The sequence below is a fragment of the Mustela nivalis genome (genome assembly GCF_964662115.1).
Source record: "Mustela nivalis genome assembly, chromosome: 14".
NCBI classification, from domain to species: domain Eukaryota; kingdom Metazoa; phylum Chordata; class Mammalia; order Carnivora; family Mustelidae; genus Mustela; species Mustela nivalis.
In genome coordinates this window covers 36,769,140-36,787,185 of record NC_139033.1, presented here as the reverse complement: position 1 = coordinate 36,787,185, position 18,046 = coordinate 36,769,140, and the positions used below count along the sequence as shown (strand labels likewise).

Here is an 18,046-nt window from a genome sequence, read left to right as displayed (position 1 = left end):
CCTCCCCACATCGGGGAGAGAGGCAGTGTCTGGCCAGAGCAGGATGAATCGTCCCACGAGTGGCATTTCATGCTTGTTGCTCTTTCTACAGGTGAAAATGGTTTGGAAAAAACCCCACAAGGACCAGGGAGCGGAACCCAGCAGGAAAGATGAGGGTAGCAGGGGGTAATCCGAGGGAAGCAGACTTCAGGGGCACTTGGGAGGACAGATGGGCTAGTGATGGAGATTTTGGGGAAAGCAGATAGAATCAGATTATTCTGACCAACGCTGTGGTGACAACATCCTGAGAGTCAAAAACCATAACTTAGCGGAAATTTCTATAAATGAGAAACCAAAGCTGTTTAGCTGGAATTCTAGGGACTGTGGAAGAAATATTTTCCACCTGAAATCTGGAGCAAATCTGGGGCCCAAGGAGGAAAGGATCGGCCACAGGAAAAGATCACATTTGCTTACCAGGGTGGGAGAAGCAGCGGAAAATGAAACAAAAGCTGCAGGGAAAAAGCTGCATCATAAAAGTTAGCTACACTCTTTCGGCCTCAATGACGGACTGTCTCGGGCTATTTTTAAGAGCTCCCGGGAGAGCCGAGTAGGTGTGACAGAGACCACATGGCACACAGAGCCTGAAACAGTTACTGTCTGGTCCTGGTCCCTGGTCCAGACCCGGCCTCGGAGCTGCCCCCATTCTGGGCAGGGGCGCCGGCTACTGCATGTACGACAGGCCCCTTACAGCAAGCAGAGCCCAAGCCATCTCACGGTCACAACTGACTGAGCAAAAGGTCTGGTAATGCGAAGCTTCCTGAGTCCAGGAACAAGCAAATTCTTACATATGCAAGTCCCTTCTGAAAGTAGACGCTAGCCCGTGCTTGCCACTTTCCGGGCAGACTGGGTCAGGTCGGTGGAATGGCCCAGCACGCCGAGGACGTGTGCCCGTCCGAGCCCAGCGACCCTTCTCCCAGCCGCATCACCCTTGGAGAAGGAAGAGACCTCCTGGACCATCTAACATGGGCCAGCTGGCCTGTGCACCTGTTGCCGCTGCCCCGTGGGCGTGGACACAGACAGGTCCCAGGGTGCCCGTCCCAGCGAGGTCACCTTTTCGCAGGGTCTCCCGGGTTTCCTCGGCTTCTCTGTTGACTCGGTTCTGTTCCGGCTCGACCGCAGGCCCCTGGTCATCAAGCTCATCTTCGGTTTCATCGTCGCTATAGGGAACCACTTCATCATTAGGCTGAGAATCCTCCTCAAAGGTCGTTTCCGAGTCTCTTTCTGAATTCATGCTGCCGGCAAACTGGAACTACCTGGTTGAAGAGACAGAGAAACCAGAGCGACTTAAACTGGTGCCCAGGGTCTGGCTGACTCCTGCCTGCATCCTGCTCTAGTGCCCTTTTAACAGAACATTCTCGCAACTCACCCGCAAGTGTGTCTGAATAGCGCCCCCCACAGTTCAAATTAACCTTTCATTAGCGATTCCATGCCTCAGTGAGATTTAACAACAAAAACATAGTTGCAAACTCTTAAAGCAGATACAAACCTTAAGGTAGTATTTCAAATGGGGGGGGGGTCTCTACTGGCAAAATAAACTGAATCCATAACCAACCTTACAATGAAATGAAACAGACCACAAAATATGAGAGTAGAGCAGGCATCACAAGAGTCAGTCCTGCTTGCTGAAACTGCTTGACCTAACCAACGCGTAGACACCTTTATTTGCTTTGTGGCCCTCAGTGCCATTACATCTCTCACTGTGGGTTGCTGGCAACGTTTGGGAAACCCTGCCCTCGGACACCTGGTTTCTGCTAAGGCTCATACTCTAAGACTTTGCTCTGTGATACATTTTGAATACAAGCTCACACTTTACTAAGGGCTTCCTGGGAGCACTCCCTCACCCTCTCCCTCCCAAACGACCCCACCCACACCCTATCTGTTGCCTGTGTGTGAGCACACCCCTGTGTAAAGTGACTGCAGAAGGGACAAGCACAACCTCAGTTATACTAGAAAAATACTGACAGAGACCAGAGGAGACCTGAAGACAGACATACAGCCTGTCATTATTTACATTAGCATCACATGGCCATGTACTTGACATTGTTCATAATAGCAGCTCACATTTACTTAGTGGTAACTGCACGTCAGGCCCGGGTGAAATGCTTTGGGGGCACTGGGTCCTCAAAACTTCCCATGGCACCACGTTGAAGGTCCTGCTGTCATTCCCACTCTAGAGGAAAACACCGAAATTCCTTGAATAACTTGCATGGTCATAAAAATTTGCAGCAAAGGGGCATCTGCCTGGGTGAATTGGTAGAGCATGCAAGTCTTGATCTTGGGGTCATGAGTTTAAGTCTCACGCTGGGCATCTAGCTTACTTAAAAAATTTTTTTACGGCAAAAACAACCACCCTCCTAGAAGAGACCTTCTATCTTGTACTTTTACATTATAGTTTCTTATATGTTTTCATCAAGTCTCAGTTGCCTTGAATGGAACCACTTGGCTGCCTGCACGCTTTGTATCAAATCTAGCATCGCAGACATCTAAATCTGCATAGCCCTAGCTGAGCAGGTAGGAAATGTTTAAATATTTATGTGAGGGTTTTTTCCAGCATTATTTAAAACCGTAAAACCCAGAGCAACTTGCGGATCCATGGGTTGGTCACTGTGTAGATAAACTGCGATATCCTCCTACTATGGGATAGTATAAATGTAGACCATGATCAGAAAACTTTTTTTTTTTTTTTAAGATTTATTTATTAGAGAGCAAGAGAGACTGCATGGCAGCAAGAGAGAGAGGGAGAGTCTCAAACATACTCTGGGTTGACTGCGAAGCCCAACAAAGGGCTCGATCTCACAACCCTGAGATGGTGACCTGAGCGGAAACCAACTTAACCAGGCACGCCGATGAGAAGAGTTTTTAATGACATTGCAAAAGCCCAAACATGTTGAGTTAAAAGGGCGAGTTAACAATCCGTATGTATAAAATAGTCCCGGTTATCCAGACATTCATTTATTTTCCAAAATGCCAACAACTGCCATGCATCATCTAAGAGAAATGATGTGTGCACAGTGCTCGGTTCAGAATTTGGCCTCCCGTAAATACTCAATACAGTCCTCACAGTACAGTAAGTGTGCAAGAGTGAGGTCATTGTTACTGCCGATTGCTCCAAAATTAAGGGGAAAAAATGCTATTTATAATAACAAATGGAAAGGTGTGAGAATTTATCCCTTTTAGGATTTTCCATCTTTCAAAATCTCTTCCAAAATGTACCCACCCCTCACCAGGAGGTAAATTATTAGACAACAATAGGACTACATTTAAGCATAGGCATATTCTATTTTAAAACCTTTTAATTGCAGAGTAAAACATTTTCCCACTTTCCCAGTTTTCTGTGGGCTAGTAAATAACTATTTCTTGGGGTTTTACAGGTTTCATTAGCCTCATTTGTGGTTCTGTAAAATTCTGCCAGCCATGTTTTAGCTGATACTTAAATTTAATGCACTCTCTTTAAAATTCCCAAACCCGGGTGCCTGGGTGGCTCAGTAAGTTAAAGCCGCTGCCTTCGGCTCAGGTCAAGGTCCCAGGGTCCTGGGATTGAGCCCTGCATCGGGCTCTCTGCTCAGCAGGGAGACTGCCCCCCCACCTTTCTGCCTGCCTCTCTGCCTATTTGTAATCTCTGCCTGTCAAATTAATTAATTAATTAATTAATTAAAATTCCCAAACCCTTAAGTGCAAAACTTGCATCAGCAATGTTTCAGAACTAAAGTAATGAAAGCAGTTACCATTTTCTGAGCACCTGCTGTGTGTCAAGCAGGACGGCTTTGTGAGACAGATAATAATACCCCATCCTACAGATAAGGGCACTGCGCTCGGCTCAGCGACTAAGTGGCAGGAGTTAGGAGCTAATCTCTTCACCATAGGGACATATACAGTATTCACAAGTCTGAAAGCACCACACAGAAACACTTTTTCGTCATCGTACATGACTTCAAACGAGCCACTTTAACCATTTTCGGGGGTCTGGGTCAGTGTATCCTAGAAACGTTCCGTAAGAGATCATTTCCTCATCATGATTACTGGCAAGCGTCTCCATGCTTATTTCCCACATTTCAATGGATCCAGTCCGTTGAGGTGGGGGGAGCAGCCGACAAGGAGGAATGGCTTTGACAACCAGAAGGATATGATCCAGAGTAAGCAAGACGTTGCATAACCAGCCAGCTCAGCGCAGAACATCCACCCCAGGCCAGACTGTGTGGGCTGCTTGGAAAGCAGAGCTCTGAGCTGAGCGGAAGTTCTCCACAGTGTGTGTGTGCATGTGCGTGCCTGTGTGTGTGTGTGTGTGTGTGTGTGTGTGTGTGATGCAGGCATACTGGAATCACTTTGCTCCATCATCTTAGCATTACCAAAGAAAAATGAGGAAGAAATCATTTCTTTGAAGCCCCAAGTGACATGAGGAGTTTTCTGATCGAAACCATGGCACCTGTAAGGTAGGCACTATCTGGAATATGGATTTGGAAACGTTGGAATGTCTCTGAACACCCCTGTGGCATACTGCGGCCACGTGTGCCCTTACTCAACCTTCACTAAGCACCTGCTCATGCCAACCACCACACCGTCGCTGGAAACAGACCCTCTGGAGACTTCCAGGTTATTCAGGGGTACAGGTGAGTTCACTGGGCATGAGCGCCCCGATCCACAGCAAGCCCAGTCATTTCTGCTGAAACACACACCTCCAACCCATTCCCTCGTCTCCAGCCCCATGGCCGCCACCTACTTCAGACCACCATCGTCTCTCTCTTGCCGTGCTCCCACACTGGACGTCCCATAATGACCTTCCACATGCCCCCCCCCCCCAGTCACGCCACTCTCCCGTTTAGACCCTTCCCAGGCATTCTGGACAGAGCTGAGCTGCCTTAAAAAATCACAGGCTGAAGCTCTAACCCCCAGTGTGACTGTGTGTGGAGATAGGGCCTTTAAGGAGGTCATTAAGGCTAAACTATTTGGTAAGGGCAGAACCCTATTCTGACAGGTCTGGTGTCCTTACAAGATGAGAAAGAGACATCAGAGAGCGCTCCTTCATGCATGCACACAGGAGAGGCCACAGCAAGATGGTGGTCTTCTGCAAGCCAAGAAGAGAGGCCTCACCAGAAACCAACAGGACTGGCACCTCGATCTTGGACTTCCAGCTTTCAGAAATGTGAAAAAATAAATGTCTGTGGTTTAAGCCACCCAGCCAGTGGTATTTTGCTAGGGTAGTCCAAGCAGACTGTGGTTTCCCGCTATACTTTCAACTAAATCCACAGTTTCCCCCAAGTCTGAGAGTTCTGCACAGTTCTGTAACTTCTTTCTTGCTCAATCATCCTAGGCCCCATGGCCCCACTTTTAGCTTAAGCCAGTGAAGTCTTTCCTGCCTCAGGCCCTTTGGACATTCTCCTCCTTCTGCCTAAAATGCTCCTCTCCCAGTTCTCAGCATGGCTACTATTTCTCATTCTTTAGATCTCAACTTCAGTATCCACTTCCATGGTCTCTATCCTCTTCTTTCTGCTACCACTAACCTCCCCAAGACTTACCTCTCTCTTTTGAGAAGAACTTACCACAATTTTTAAATATACGTTCACTTTTACTTATCTGTCATCTATCTGTCCCACTAGACCATAAGCTATATAAGAACAGAGTCCCATGTGTGAATACTCAGTGCCAACCACCTAGATGTCACACAAAGATCTGGGGAGAGAAAAAATAAACTTTCAATTAAACCCTCAAAGCGATCTTTGCCATCTCTCCACAGTTCCTTCCTACCACACGGTAGCAGACTTCAAGCGGTCAGTGGATGAAGGAGGAGCGCTTGACAGCGACGAGAAGAGGTTGTGCTCTGGCAATTCTTCAAGAGTCTCACTCTGCAAGGCCACCCAAAACTACTGCCTCAGATTCTGCTACAGACAGAGGAATTAACCCAGCCTGTGGTAAGGTACTGAGCGGGAGCCCTGATCTTTCTTGCTTCTCACTATCACCCCAGCACCTGGCAAGAGCCTACTTCTGCCTCTGTCCTGATGGGGCTTGTAGTCCAGACGGGAGTTAGCGAACGACAGCCTCCAGGCCAGGCTCAGCGGACCACCTGTTTTTGTAAATCAGGTTTTATTAGAACACTTCCTTGTTCATCCCTTGACGTCCAGTCTAGCTAGGCTGCTCTCACACCACAGCAGAGCTGGATGGTTACAATGGATGCCATATGGCCTCAGAGTCTAAAATATTTCCTATTCGGCTCTTTATAGAAAACGTCTGTTGACCCCCAGACTAAAACAAAAGGCAAGAGACAGCAGCAATATGTGGTCAAGACCGAAGGCCCACAGCTAGAGAAAATGAGTCCCGACCTGGGTAAAACCAGGCAAGCTGTGGGAATATGGAATGAACGACCAGGTGGGCTGGTGGGAAAACAGCACAGTTGCCCTATTGGTTGGGAATAGTAGCATCTCTAGTAGCATCTCAGTTGCTGGAAGCTGCGTAACCATAGAGCACACACACTGGCCCCCGCCAGTGGGACAACGCACCGTCATCTCCCTCAGCACGTGAGGCACAGCGACCACACCCACACTGGAGTGTGGCGCTTCCCCGTTAATCCCGGAGCCTATAATCATGGCATCCAAAGTCAATGTGCCTAGGTGTTAGCGCAAGTAGGCAAAGATGTATCAGAATTCTTTTTGAGTCATCAAGGACTTAGCATTCAAGGCCATTTCTGGTCACACGATCTTCGGAAATACTCTTGCCCAGCTCCGCTTCAGCTGAGCAGCACGGTTCCTTTGAAAGAATATGGGCCTGGATTGAAATCTCAGCTCTTCTACTCACCAATGTATAACCTGGGTGGGTTACTTAACATTTTGAAAGCTTAGCTGTCCCATCTGTTAAAAAAAGAGAAAGGGGCAGGGGGATTGTAACCCTTCAAATACAGTAAGGATTTGCTCAGCTACCTCATGGTGTTAAAAACCCTTATGACAACCCACAAGGAGTAGATACAAGGTACAGGCTAGTTTCCACTGGGTTCTTTTCAGAGCCCCTAAGAGAGAGGAATTTGCAAAACAAAGACTCAAAGACTACACCCACCACAATGGACAGGGCCTCAGCACTGCCCCCCACCCTATCTGCTCCAGCCCAAGGAAGGGGCCTTGAGACCCACACAGCTCAGAGCCTGCAGCGCTACGGGAGACATTACTCCCTTACCTGAGTTTCAAGTTCAGTACAGTGTGGGGGTTGTTTCCTACCTTACCATCTCCATGAGAGCAAGACCCCATGCTCCTCACTCCCCGTTCTGTCCCTGACCAGACTTTTCTGCAGTCCTGCCTCAAAAACAGTGCCGGGTGGAGGGAGCGGGGAGGAGTAGGAGCCAAGAGGCATCATTTCTTTACACCAGAGCTTGATTTGGGTCTTTCCAGCTCTTAATAAAGGGGTGCTTCGTTTTCCATCATGTTCAGCCCTCTTGGTCATAAACCCCCCTAAGACAAGAGGCGTGAAGGACAGAGTTTCCAAACATGTACCCTAAGCCCCATCATTTGTCACCTAATATACTACCAACTACATGCAAGTGAATGAATGAATGATAATCCTTCTTCCTTTGTAGGGGAGGCACTGAAGAAATGAGGAAAAAGGGAACCCAGGCCAAAAGAATTGTCTTTCCACTTTGCGATAAAAAAGCCTGAAGTCCGCAATCACGAAAGCACAGGCTTTCCCTGCCATCACAAGGTTTCTAGATTTCAGTGAAGGCAAAGGAGGGACAAAAAGCTGAGTTTTGTCATGGCCAGGGTAGGATCTGTGTGCGAACACAAAGGGAACTCAGAGGCTGGGAAAGGCCGAGAGGCCCCGGTCAATGACAGCTTTGTTGCCACACTTGATTCATGTCCAGCTTAGAAAGGAAGAGTCACGAAATTCATTTTTGTTCATTCTACACCATCTGTTTTTATGGTTCTTCAAGCCTTCCTCAAGAAAGGGTATTTTTAACATGTGTTTTTCCTCCTTTCCTCTCCTATTATTGTTATTATTGTAATTAAAGACAATGCAAAGTAGCATAACATGACATAATAAATCTGTGCACTGCACTTCCATGTGTCCTATACTATGTGTTTTTGTATTATATGTTCTATATTAAATAGAATAAATTATAGCTCTGGCAGGCAGAATCCACAAGCCTCCAATGATGCCAATACCTGCTGTTCTTGCTCTTGTGTAACCCCCTCCTCGTGAGAGTGGGCTGGACGTAAGACCTTGCTTGTAACCAACTTGCTATGATACAAGTAATGGGATGGTTCATCCATGATTAGGTTACAGGAGATGATGACTCCCTGCCAGCCAGCCAGCCAGCTGTCCCCCCTTCCTGGCTCTCACGAAGCAGCTGTCCTATGCAGGGGCTCACATGGCAAGAAACACAGTGCCTGTCCAGCCAATAGCCAACAAGGAACTGGGGATTTCAGACCAACAACCCTCAAGGAAATGAATTTTCTGTATGTACGGCATGGTGACTACAGCTACCAATACACTTTGTATGTTTGAAAGTTACTCAGAGAGTAACTTTCTTAAAATCAGAAAGTAGATCTTAAAAGTTATCACAAGAAAAAAAAATTGTAAGTATATAATGGTAATGAACGCTCACTAAGCTTAACACTGGTAATCATTTTACTATATATGCATATACCAAATCATTATGCTGTACACCTTAAACTACATGTTATATGTCACCTGTAACTTAAACTACATGTTATATGTACATCTATAACTACAATGTTATATGTCAGTTATAGCTCAACAAAACAGCAAAAAAATTTTTTTTTAAAGTGAGGGGGAAGGAAATAAATTTTGCCAACAACCTCAGGAACTTGGAAGTGGCTTATCCTTCTTCAGTCCACCCTTCAGATGAGACCACCCCACAGCCCCAGCCTGGGCTGATGCCTTCACTGCAGCTTCATAAGACCCCAGAACAGAGGACACCGTCAAGTGATACTGGATTCTCCATGCAGAAAAACTGGGAACTAACAAGCGTGTGCTGCTGTAAGCTGCTAAATTTTGGAGTCATTTGCAATGACAGAGAACTCATACACATATCATGAATCACGAATAATCAGGATTCTGGCGTAAGGCTATCTCTAAGTTATTCTGAAGAAGAGCCCAACCTCAGAGGCAGCAAAAATCTTCTCTGTAATCCCAGTTAGTCCACACACTGGCCACACCCCTCTTGGAATCTGTCCAACACTCTACAGAGTAAAAGCCAACAAGTTTGATGACAGTTGTAATTAGACAAACTCATGAAGCAATAGTAATAAAACATATCGAAGATCTAGATTAAATTTAAACTTTATACAGATATTGAAACATGACTCTACTGTCCCCGGGACAAAGAGGGTTATATTTTTTATTTCCTCCTAAACCGAAACCTAGAAAGCCTAGAAGCCTGGGATAGCTCCCGTAAAACTAAGGGACCACAGATGTCACTATTGTGGGGACAATCAGCCAAGACCTTTCCTCAGGACAGAAAGTCTTCTCTGGGGCCACAGCTTCATCCTCCACTTCTCTCAAAGTCCGTGGAGCCCTGTGCCACAAAGGAAGTGGACGACCATGTGGTACCACACAACTCTGCAGACTACCACTGAAAAGGTGCAGGAAAACCTCAGAACTTGGACCTCTAAGAGAAGGGCAGTTTTCTCATTTTCCTGGTGAAATGTACAGGATTCCTTAGTGATACTGTCCCGACTCTGTCATGAGCTCACTAACATCCTCTAGCAAGGATGAGGACTCTTATTAATACGAGGAGTCCCCTTACGGATCACTAAGTATTTTTCACACTTCTCGGCTCTCACAATCGTCGTGGACTCATTCTGAGATGTGTGGCTGTGCACTATGGTTGCCATTTTACCAAAGAGAAGACAGAGGTGGTGAAGGCCCAGGTTATTCAGCTCGGTCATGTCAGATTGGATTCAGGCCCTCTGATGGCACAACCAAGTCTGTGCTACATAGATTGTGTGGTACAGTTAACACATGTGGATTTGGGCTGAAATTCAAGTTCTGCCCCCGAAGCACCTGAGCCTGTTCCCCTCCTTCGAGCTCCCACTGCTTTCTCCTGCCACATATCAACTGAGAGCATCATCAGTCACAAGAAAAACCTAAGCAAAAGAAAATGGGGCAACTGACAAGAAAAATAAAGCGAACTTGATGGTCTACGGACTGACCTATAGCAAGTGGGGAAATTTTAAATGCTCCCCAGCTTGTATCACATAGGAGAGCATTTAAATCAGTAATGATTTCCTTGGTGTTTTGAGCTGAGGATCGGAGACTCACAGAGGAAAGCAAGCACTCAGGGTGGGTGGGAAGAGATTTTCAGGAATGAGGAACAGCTGGGTGAAGACTGGGCAGCGGGCAAACATGAGGCACCCACCCACCTGAATGATTCAGGGTGCAGGAGAGGAGCTGGGAAGGGCTGCTTGGAGTCCTCTGCCCCGACCCTCGAGGGCAGGCTCTCTTCCAGGGAGTGGAAGGAACCACTGAAGGTGTTTGCAAGAAGAGGAACACGATCTGCACGGCGCTCCAGCAAGATTAATCCGATAGAGGAGGGAGTGTGGGTGGCCCGGAAGGTGAGAGCCAGACACGGAGACCGCCCAGAGGTCATGCTGGCCAGCGAGCCATCGGCTGTTCTGGCTTTGTCATCTGTAAAACCAGGCAGTTTGGGTTCTATTTCCTCTGCAGTCACATTCAGAAACAACACTCTTATGTGAATGCAGCTGAAGCAAGGAAGAATACAGGCCTGAATTAGGGTGGTGGCAACCAGAAAAATGTGTTCAAAATTAAGACCGGGTGGGGCTGCCGTTCTTTTGTCTGGAAAACTAAGGGAAAAAGTAAACAAAAGACTAGCACTGGTTCCCATAGGATAATAATGCCAGAATTCCCCAAATGTTTACTTTAGAGCCTCAGCCTCAATCCACAATGTATTTTTATAATAAATACTGAAAGTTGGGAAAAAAAAGCATTGTTTCTACAGTCACGCTTCATTCTCACTTGGTAGGGACAATGGCCTTATTTTTACTTCATTACTATTGCCTCTATGATTAGGTCTTGAAATTATATTCGTGCTTAAATAATATAAAACCATAGGGACTGTACAATTGACAGCGGCCTGAAGGTAAAACCTCCAAGGTGAAATAAAAAATAAATCTGTCAAGTTAAATTAATCTGAATACTTGAAGAGTCACCAACCTATGGGTACGTGGCCACATTTAATGTAAAGACAACACCACAGGGGTGCCTGGGTGGCTCAGTTGGCTGAGCATCCGACTCTTGATCTCAGTTCAGGTCTCAATCTCAGGGTCGTGAGTTCAAGCTCCAGATTGGGCCCGATGCTGGGCATGGAGCCTACTTTAAAAAAAAAAAGAAAGTTGGGGCACCCGGGTGGCTCAGTGGGTTAAGACTCTATCTTCAGCTCAGGTCATGGTCTCAGGGTCCTGGGATCAAGCCCCACATCCGGCTCTCTGCTCAGCAGGTAGCCTGTTCCTCTCCAACCCCCACTCTGCCTGCCTCTCTGCCTACTTGTGATCTCTCTGTCAAATAAATAAAATCTAAAAAAAAGAAAAAAAGAAAAGAAAAGAAAAAGAAAAAGAAAGTTAAAAGACTACACTACAGAAAGACGTAAGAATCGGCATAATTTTCCAGAACTAAACATGAACCTTAAATGCAGAAAGACAGCTTACATTCCCCCAGAGTCAATAGGACCACTGTTTGAATGGAAAGGGAAGTAGAAGGGTCAGATGTGTAAGTAACTGGAATAATAAACATAGAGGGGAAATATGAATAAGATGAATAATCAAAGAAAGGCACAAAGAGGAAAATCAAGACACCATTTCATGCCTTATTAGGTTAACAATATTCAATTACTGCATGTCGTGCTGGCTGAGATATAGCTGAATGAATGCTCTCTCTCTCTCTCTCTGTCTCTCTGTCTCTCTCACACACACACACACACACACACACTCACACGGGCACACACGCAGCGCTGCTGCCACCATTGAAACTGGTCCATTCCTTATGTATAAAAACAATATAACAACACTTTAAGCACCAAGAACACTAAGGTTTTTTTAACATTTGACCCAATGATCTCATTTCTAGAAACTCTTCCAATGTAAACCAACAAGTAAAATAACGATTCACATAAAACTTTCGGTGGTCATGATTAGCTATAAAAAGCACAGGAAGAGAAACCACCTGGGAGTCCAACAGGATAATGGTTTTATAAATCATGATTTTAGGGCAGCCATTAGAAACGACAGCCACAGAAACACAGGAAATATTTTCCACACAACTTTAAAAGGAGGAAGGTCAGAAATCAGAACTGGGTCCTGTTACTGCAGTTTTGTAAGTCATACACATGTTTTAGAAAAGAATTTTTGCTCTCAAACAAGAGACTTACTGTGTGTTTCTCTTTCCAAAAGGATCAGCGATTGGTAACAACTACCTACCCCTTGCAGCCAAAGACTACCAAGCTGGCAGTTATGTGCTGGGCTCATTTCATGAAATCCTCACAATATGCCCCAAAACAAAGTATCACCCTAATTTTGAAGGTTAGGGGACCCCTCCAGAGTCATACAGTGAGGTTTCAACCAGATATGTCTGCCCCCAGATTTCTTCAGATTTGTCACAGGGGGAGAAAAATCGCATTGTATCGGGGTGGACTCTACCCACCCACACTTTCGATCATTCTCTGTCTTTGCAGATGACTACAAAACCAAAGACAGCAGCCTGAGAGGTTCGTGACATCCACAGGCAGCGGCTGGGCTCAGAGAAGGGATGGCTTGCGTGTCAGGGCAGGACAGATGAAACCTGCCACATGGACTCCTTCCTGTGATTGTACCTTCCAGCACATTCATAAACATAAGATCTAAGAGTCTCCTAATGACCGTGAAATGCCATGAAATCTAGTCTGTGTCTGTCCTCTTCTTCTAAGAGCCCTTTACTGACCTACACTATGTGTAGATGGAGACTCCAAACCAGTGACCTTCATGCACTAAGGTCAACAGATCTCAAGAGCCCTGGGCACAGGTCCAGGGACAGAGTGATTTACAAAGTTTGTTCCTCACCCCTTGTAATCTGCATCCTAAAGGTCTGTGAACCTTTTCATGTTTTCCACTGAAAACCTGAACCCTCTTAAGACACCCTTTTCATATGTAAATATGTTTTAAATTTTCCAAGTGTTCATATAGAAATATGTGCCAAGGCTTAAATGGACACGATGTATGACTGACACATAAAGTATGATGGAGGCACCTACCGGATTATTTTCCTAGACACTGGCATAGGTTTCATGAGTATCTGTGCCTGGCCAACAGAACCTTACTTCTCATTCCTTTTAAAAGTTACCACTTTCACAAATTCCGGGTCCCAGAAGTCTAAGGGGCAAGGCCACATCTTCTATTATTAAATCACTGACTCCTCTGCTGTATTTAAAGTCAGCTTAGAGGACTCAACTGGGATTACAAACTTCCCAGACAGCTGAATTCATATCAGAAGTTCAGGACCAAGACCATCCTGCAAATACATGGTTAAGATTTCATATGTCCTTCTGAAACGTTTGGGCATATACCACCTCGAGTTTCCTACAAGCAGGGGACAATCCTAATAGCCTGTTCTGGCTTTCAGATTTGGACCGTCTGTGTTTCTCCATATCAAATTGTTCTAAGAACTTACTACAACGCTTTAAAAAGTGAGCTTCTAAAGCTCCCAGGATTTTCATGGGATGCTGTTGGTGGGCATTTCCAAGAGAACGGACCACACATCCTATGGATTAGGCCCAGAGCTAAGTGCTTGATATATGTTCTAACATCATTTGCTGAGGGTCAAATGATCATCCCCATTTTACAGGTGAGGAAACGGACACTGAGAGATCAAGTTCTTTGCCCAAGCACATGTAGGTGGTAACTGGGATAAAATTCTTTGTCAATAGTCTGGGCTCAGTCCCAACACTCAGTGCCTTAATTGTACGTATTATATCCGGGGCACAAACTGGAAAAGAGACAGTTCCTCTGATCTGCAGAAACAACTAAGAGATACGGTTAAACCTCTGTTGGAGCTGGAATGGGCGGGTACCCAGCCATCTTGACATCATCCTCTGATTGCAACACTCAGGGTGGAAACTGAGAAGGGGGAGGGGCATAAAATGGAGGCACCCCTAGCAAGGGTGTGTTCACCCGTGCAGGAGAATTTCTCCACTACTATCTGGAATCCAGGTCTCTGACTTTGTAGGGAATACCTTTGCCCTTTGTTCACATGAAGAGAAGCAGTCTTTAGGGCTGGTTTCCTCCCGGCCCATCTCCTGCTCGTTCTTCACATGCACAGTCAGTTGGTTTTCCAGAGATGCCCCGTGGCTCTCCTCCTTAGCACAGCTCCTAGGGCAGCAGGACCCAGCAGTTTAGCTGCCATCTCTTTTAAATCTGACTATGGAATATAGCAGAATTTTTATTTAAAGAACTATGGTTTTCAAGAAAAAAAAAGAAACATATGATGACGGGTGCTTAGCCCATTCTCCCAAGGAGCTAGGAATGAGAGATCGTGTGTGGGATATTGTGATCTATAATCAAAAATATGTATTTGATCTTCTTCCTGTTCTTGGCACAGAGCTCCCCAAGCCCCTGGAATTTCCCAAGTGGTGAGAGTGATGAAGTTCTTTTGTTATGTTAGCGAGGTGACTTCTGGAAAGCACCTAAATAAGCTAAGGATGAGAGGAAGGGAAAAGGGACTGGAGATTGAGTTCAGTCACCAATGGCCAGTGATTTCATCAGTCATGCCAATGGAATGAAGTCTCCTTAAAAACCCAAAAGGAGAAGGTTTGGAGTTTTGGGGTTGGGGAACACATGAAGATTCCAAGTGGTTTGCCTGGAGGAGGCGGAGGCACACATTGCCCTGTGGCTCTCTTCCATCTGGCTGTTTGAGTCGGATCCTTCTGTAATAAGCCAGTGATCTCATAGGGAAACTGTCTGAGTTCTCTGACCTGCTCTAGCGAATGAATTTAAACCGCAAAAGGGGGCCGTCAGAACCTCCAATTTCCAGCCTGCCTGTCGTAAGCACCAGGTGATAAGCGAAGAGGGGCAGGTGGCATGTGAAGACGGAGCGGGGGGGGGGGGGAGTGGTAGGGCAGTCCTGTGGGATGGCACCCTGAGCCTGTGGGATCTGATGCTATCTCCGGGGAGATAGTGTCAGCTCAGGGCTGAGGTGTACGACACCCAGCTGATGTCAGATCCTTGCTTGGTGGTGTGGAAAAACCACACCCAATAGGGATTGGGTGCAGAATCCTTAATGCAAGTCGTCCAAATTCCCACAGCCAGTCGGGGCCAGGCTGTCACTGCAGAGACCCACCAGGAGGGGAGGAGGCATTCACTGGCTCAGCTTACAGGTAATAAGAAAGCACATTCCCTGCAGAAGATTCAAAAAAAACGGTGCAAAACCAACCAAAAAGTCGTCATTGTTATTACTCTGTTATTACCATGAATGGGTAATGTCCATGATAAAATATGCCTCCTCTCAAAAATCTTTTTGCTGTAGTAACCGCTCAGTTTTGTTTTACTGCTATTTTGGTAACATACAAGCATAAAAAAAAAAAAAAAGCACTTTAGAAAATGACTTATCCTATGATAAACACTGGATTCTACAGAAGCTAATTCTGAGTACTGCTGGTTACAAAGTATCCCCCACCCCCTTGCAAAGAATGCTTAAGTCAAATACTGCTCACTGTGTCTACAAATTCAGAACTCACCCGCCCCCACCACAACTGAGTACCCAAAAGGGAAAGTTGTGGCTAGTGTCTGTTAACACATTACCCAATTAAGACATAAATGACCGTATTTTCTTTTCTCTCTTCTGATTACCCAAAGGTAAAACATGCTATTTTTTTGCTACTTAACTAGATTATAAAAGTTATTTGCAGGAAATACCCGGAAGAAACAGGTATTTAGTGCAAATAAGGAAAGCCTGCTCAGATAGGGATGACTAATGCAGGCCCTGTACAAACATATATTCTGATTTGCATTTTAAGAGAAAACGGTAAAAAAAAAAAAAAAAAAAAAAAAGAGAGAGAGAGAGAGAACATAAGCCCAAAGAAGTTTCTAACATTGATTAAGACATCGAAACATTTTGAGGTTTTAAAGTACCAATGAAATAGGCTTTCTATTCCATCTCCTAAAAAACATGACCCCAGGAAAAAAATGCCAATTCATTCCGGAACTTTTTTCTTCCAGTGATATTTTCCCTTCTTCATCAACGTTTGCTTCTCTTTAAAAACTTGGTACCTTTTGGGAGCTTTAGCCCGGTGGTGGGGGCTTGGGTTTGAGTTAGTGACACTTACCCCATTCCCAACCCCTACTCCCAAAGCCATGTGATAAAGGGAGAACTTTTGTTTAAATGCTGAAGTGAGGGGCGCCTGGGTGGCTCAGTGGGTTAAGCCTCTGCCTTCAGCTCAGGTCATGATCCCAGGGTCCTGGGATCGAGCTCCCCATTGGGCTCTCAGCTCAACAGGGAGCCTGCTTCCTCCTCTCTCTTTCTGCCTGCCTCTCTGCCTACTTGTAATCTCTGTCAAATAAATAAGTAAAATCTTTAAAAAAAAACAAAAAACAAAAAACAAAACACGCTGAAGTGAAAAAAAAAAAAAAACAGCCAAAATACATTTGAATATTTTTGCTCTTCTATATCCTCCCCCCTCCCCTTTCTCTAGAGACCCAGACTTCAACCCACATCTCTCGCAAGGACTTTCTTGAATGCGACAGGACCCATGACACAGAAAATTTACGTCTTCAACCCTATTGTTATCGCCATACTATTTATAACTTTTATCACACTATTACTAATGTTTATATACTTTTGTAATATTTAACATGTGATTTAGGTGAAGGCATTACTGTAGAACTCTTGAGTTGAATCAGGAAGATCATTTCTTTATTTAGGAAGCAGAGCTCACTGTAATTGTTCCTTGTAAGTCTGGGGAGGAAGCAAGCCCTGGCTGTGTTCAGAGGACTCTCCCTTCGTCCTCAACCAGTGTACCTCCCACTCCACCTCTATTCCCAAGAATTCTCTGTTCCCTCAGCTGCCCATCATAAACCAATGTTAGGGATACAGCCCCAAATGGAGCAAATCTGACTGTCCTAAACTTTGATATTTCAGCAAAAACAATCCTCCTGACTTCCCAAAGCTCTTTAAGAAAGAAAACAAATTAAAAGAAGAATAAAGAGAACATCATTGGGAATAGAATGAGTAATCCATAAATCATCATAACCAAGTCAGGAATAAATATATATGTACCGCGCACAACCCAAGAAAAAACTACTTACAAACCTTAAAATACCACATAGATTTGAACTACAAATATTTGGAACTAATTAAAATCTTTTCAAAGCATGTTTTAAAAGCACTCTGAAAAAACTGTGCTCTGGACTGACCTAAGGCCATCCCTCCGTATTTCATAGTTGTGATACAGGCTTTATCACTGTACAATCAGTGAAAACCCAAGCCACACTCAAGACCCCAGGCTGTTTTTTTTGGCCATAAAAGAGGCCACCTATGAGCCCTCCTCAGCCAGACCCGCCTAGCAGCTGTGTCCCTGGGCTCATTATTGGTTAACACCCCAACCCGAACTCAGAGGCTACACCCTCCTTTTTCTTCCTTCACCTTAGAGCTCTGGCTATGGGGAATTAGTCATCTTGGCTTTCCAAAGTCCAAACCCCAGGCACAGAAAACGTTTTTGCAGCTAATTCTGTGCATGTATCACAGGAGACTTACACATTAGGGATGCTGGTCCCTGTATCAACCATTAGGCTGTCAGGACAAGAGGACTCCTTTGAATGACATTTACATTTTGCTACCTAGAGCAAATACAGAAGACAATTAACGTCCAGTGCATTCTGCATTCTGAATTAACAGCTCTCGAGGAACGGCTGGGCTAGGTCCGTTGAGAAACCTGTGAGATTATTCAGGATGCCATGACAGAAGCTATGACAGATGGAGTGCTTCGTGGGCTACTCGGGAAATTATTAGTTTCACCTGGCATCAGAGA

At 45.4% G+C, this 18,046-nt stretch overlaps 1 protein-coding gene across 1 annotated transcript in view; it reads right to left on the bottom strand.

The window, feature by feature from the left end:
- ATP8B1 (ATPase phospholipid transporting 8B1) overlaps positions 1-18,046 on the bottom strand; it is a 125,352-nt gene that overhangs the window by 63,599 nt on the left and 43,707 nt on the right. The window contains exon 2 of the mRNA XM_082699839.1: positions 1,090-1,292. Coding sequence (XP_082555965.1) covers positions 1,090-1,270 — 181 coding nt within the window. The 5' untranslated portion in view covers positions 1,271-1,292. The remainder of the gene's footprint in view (positions 1-1,089; positions 1,293-18,046) is intronic.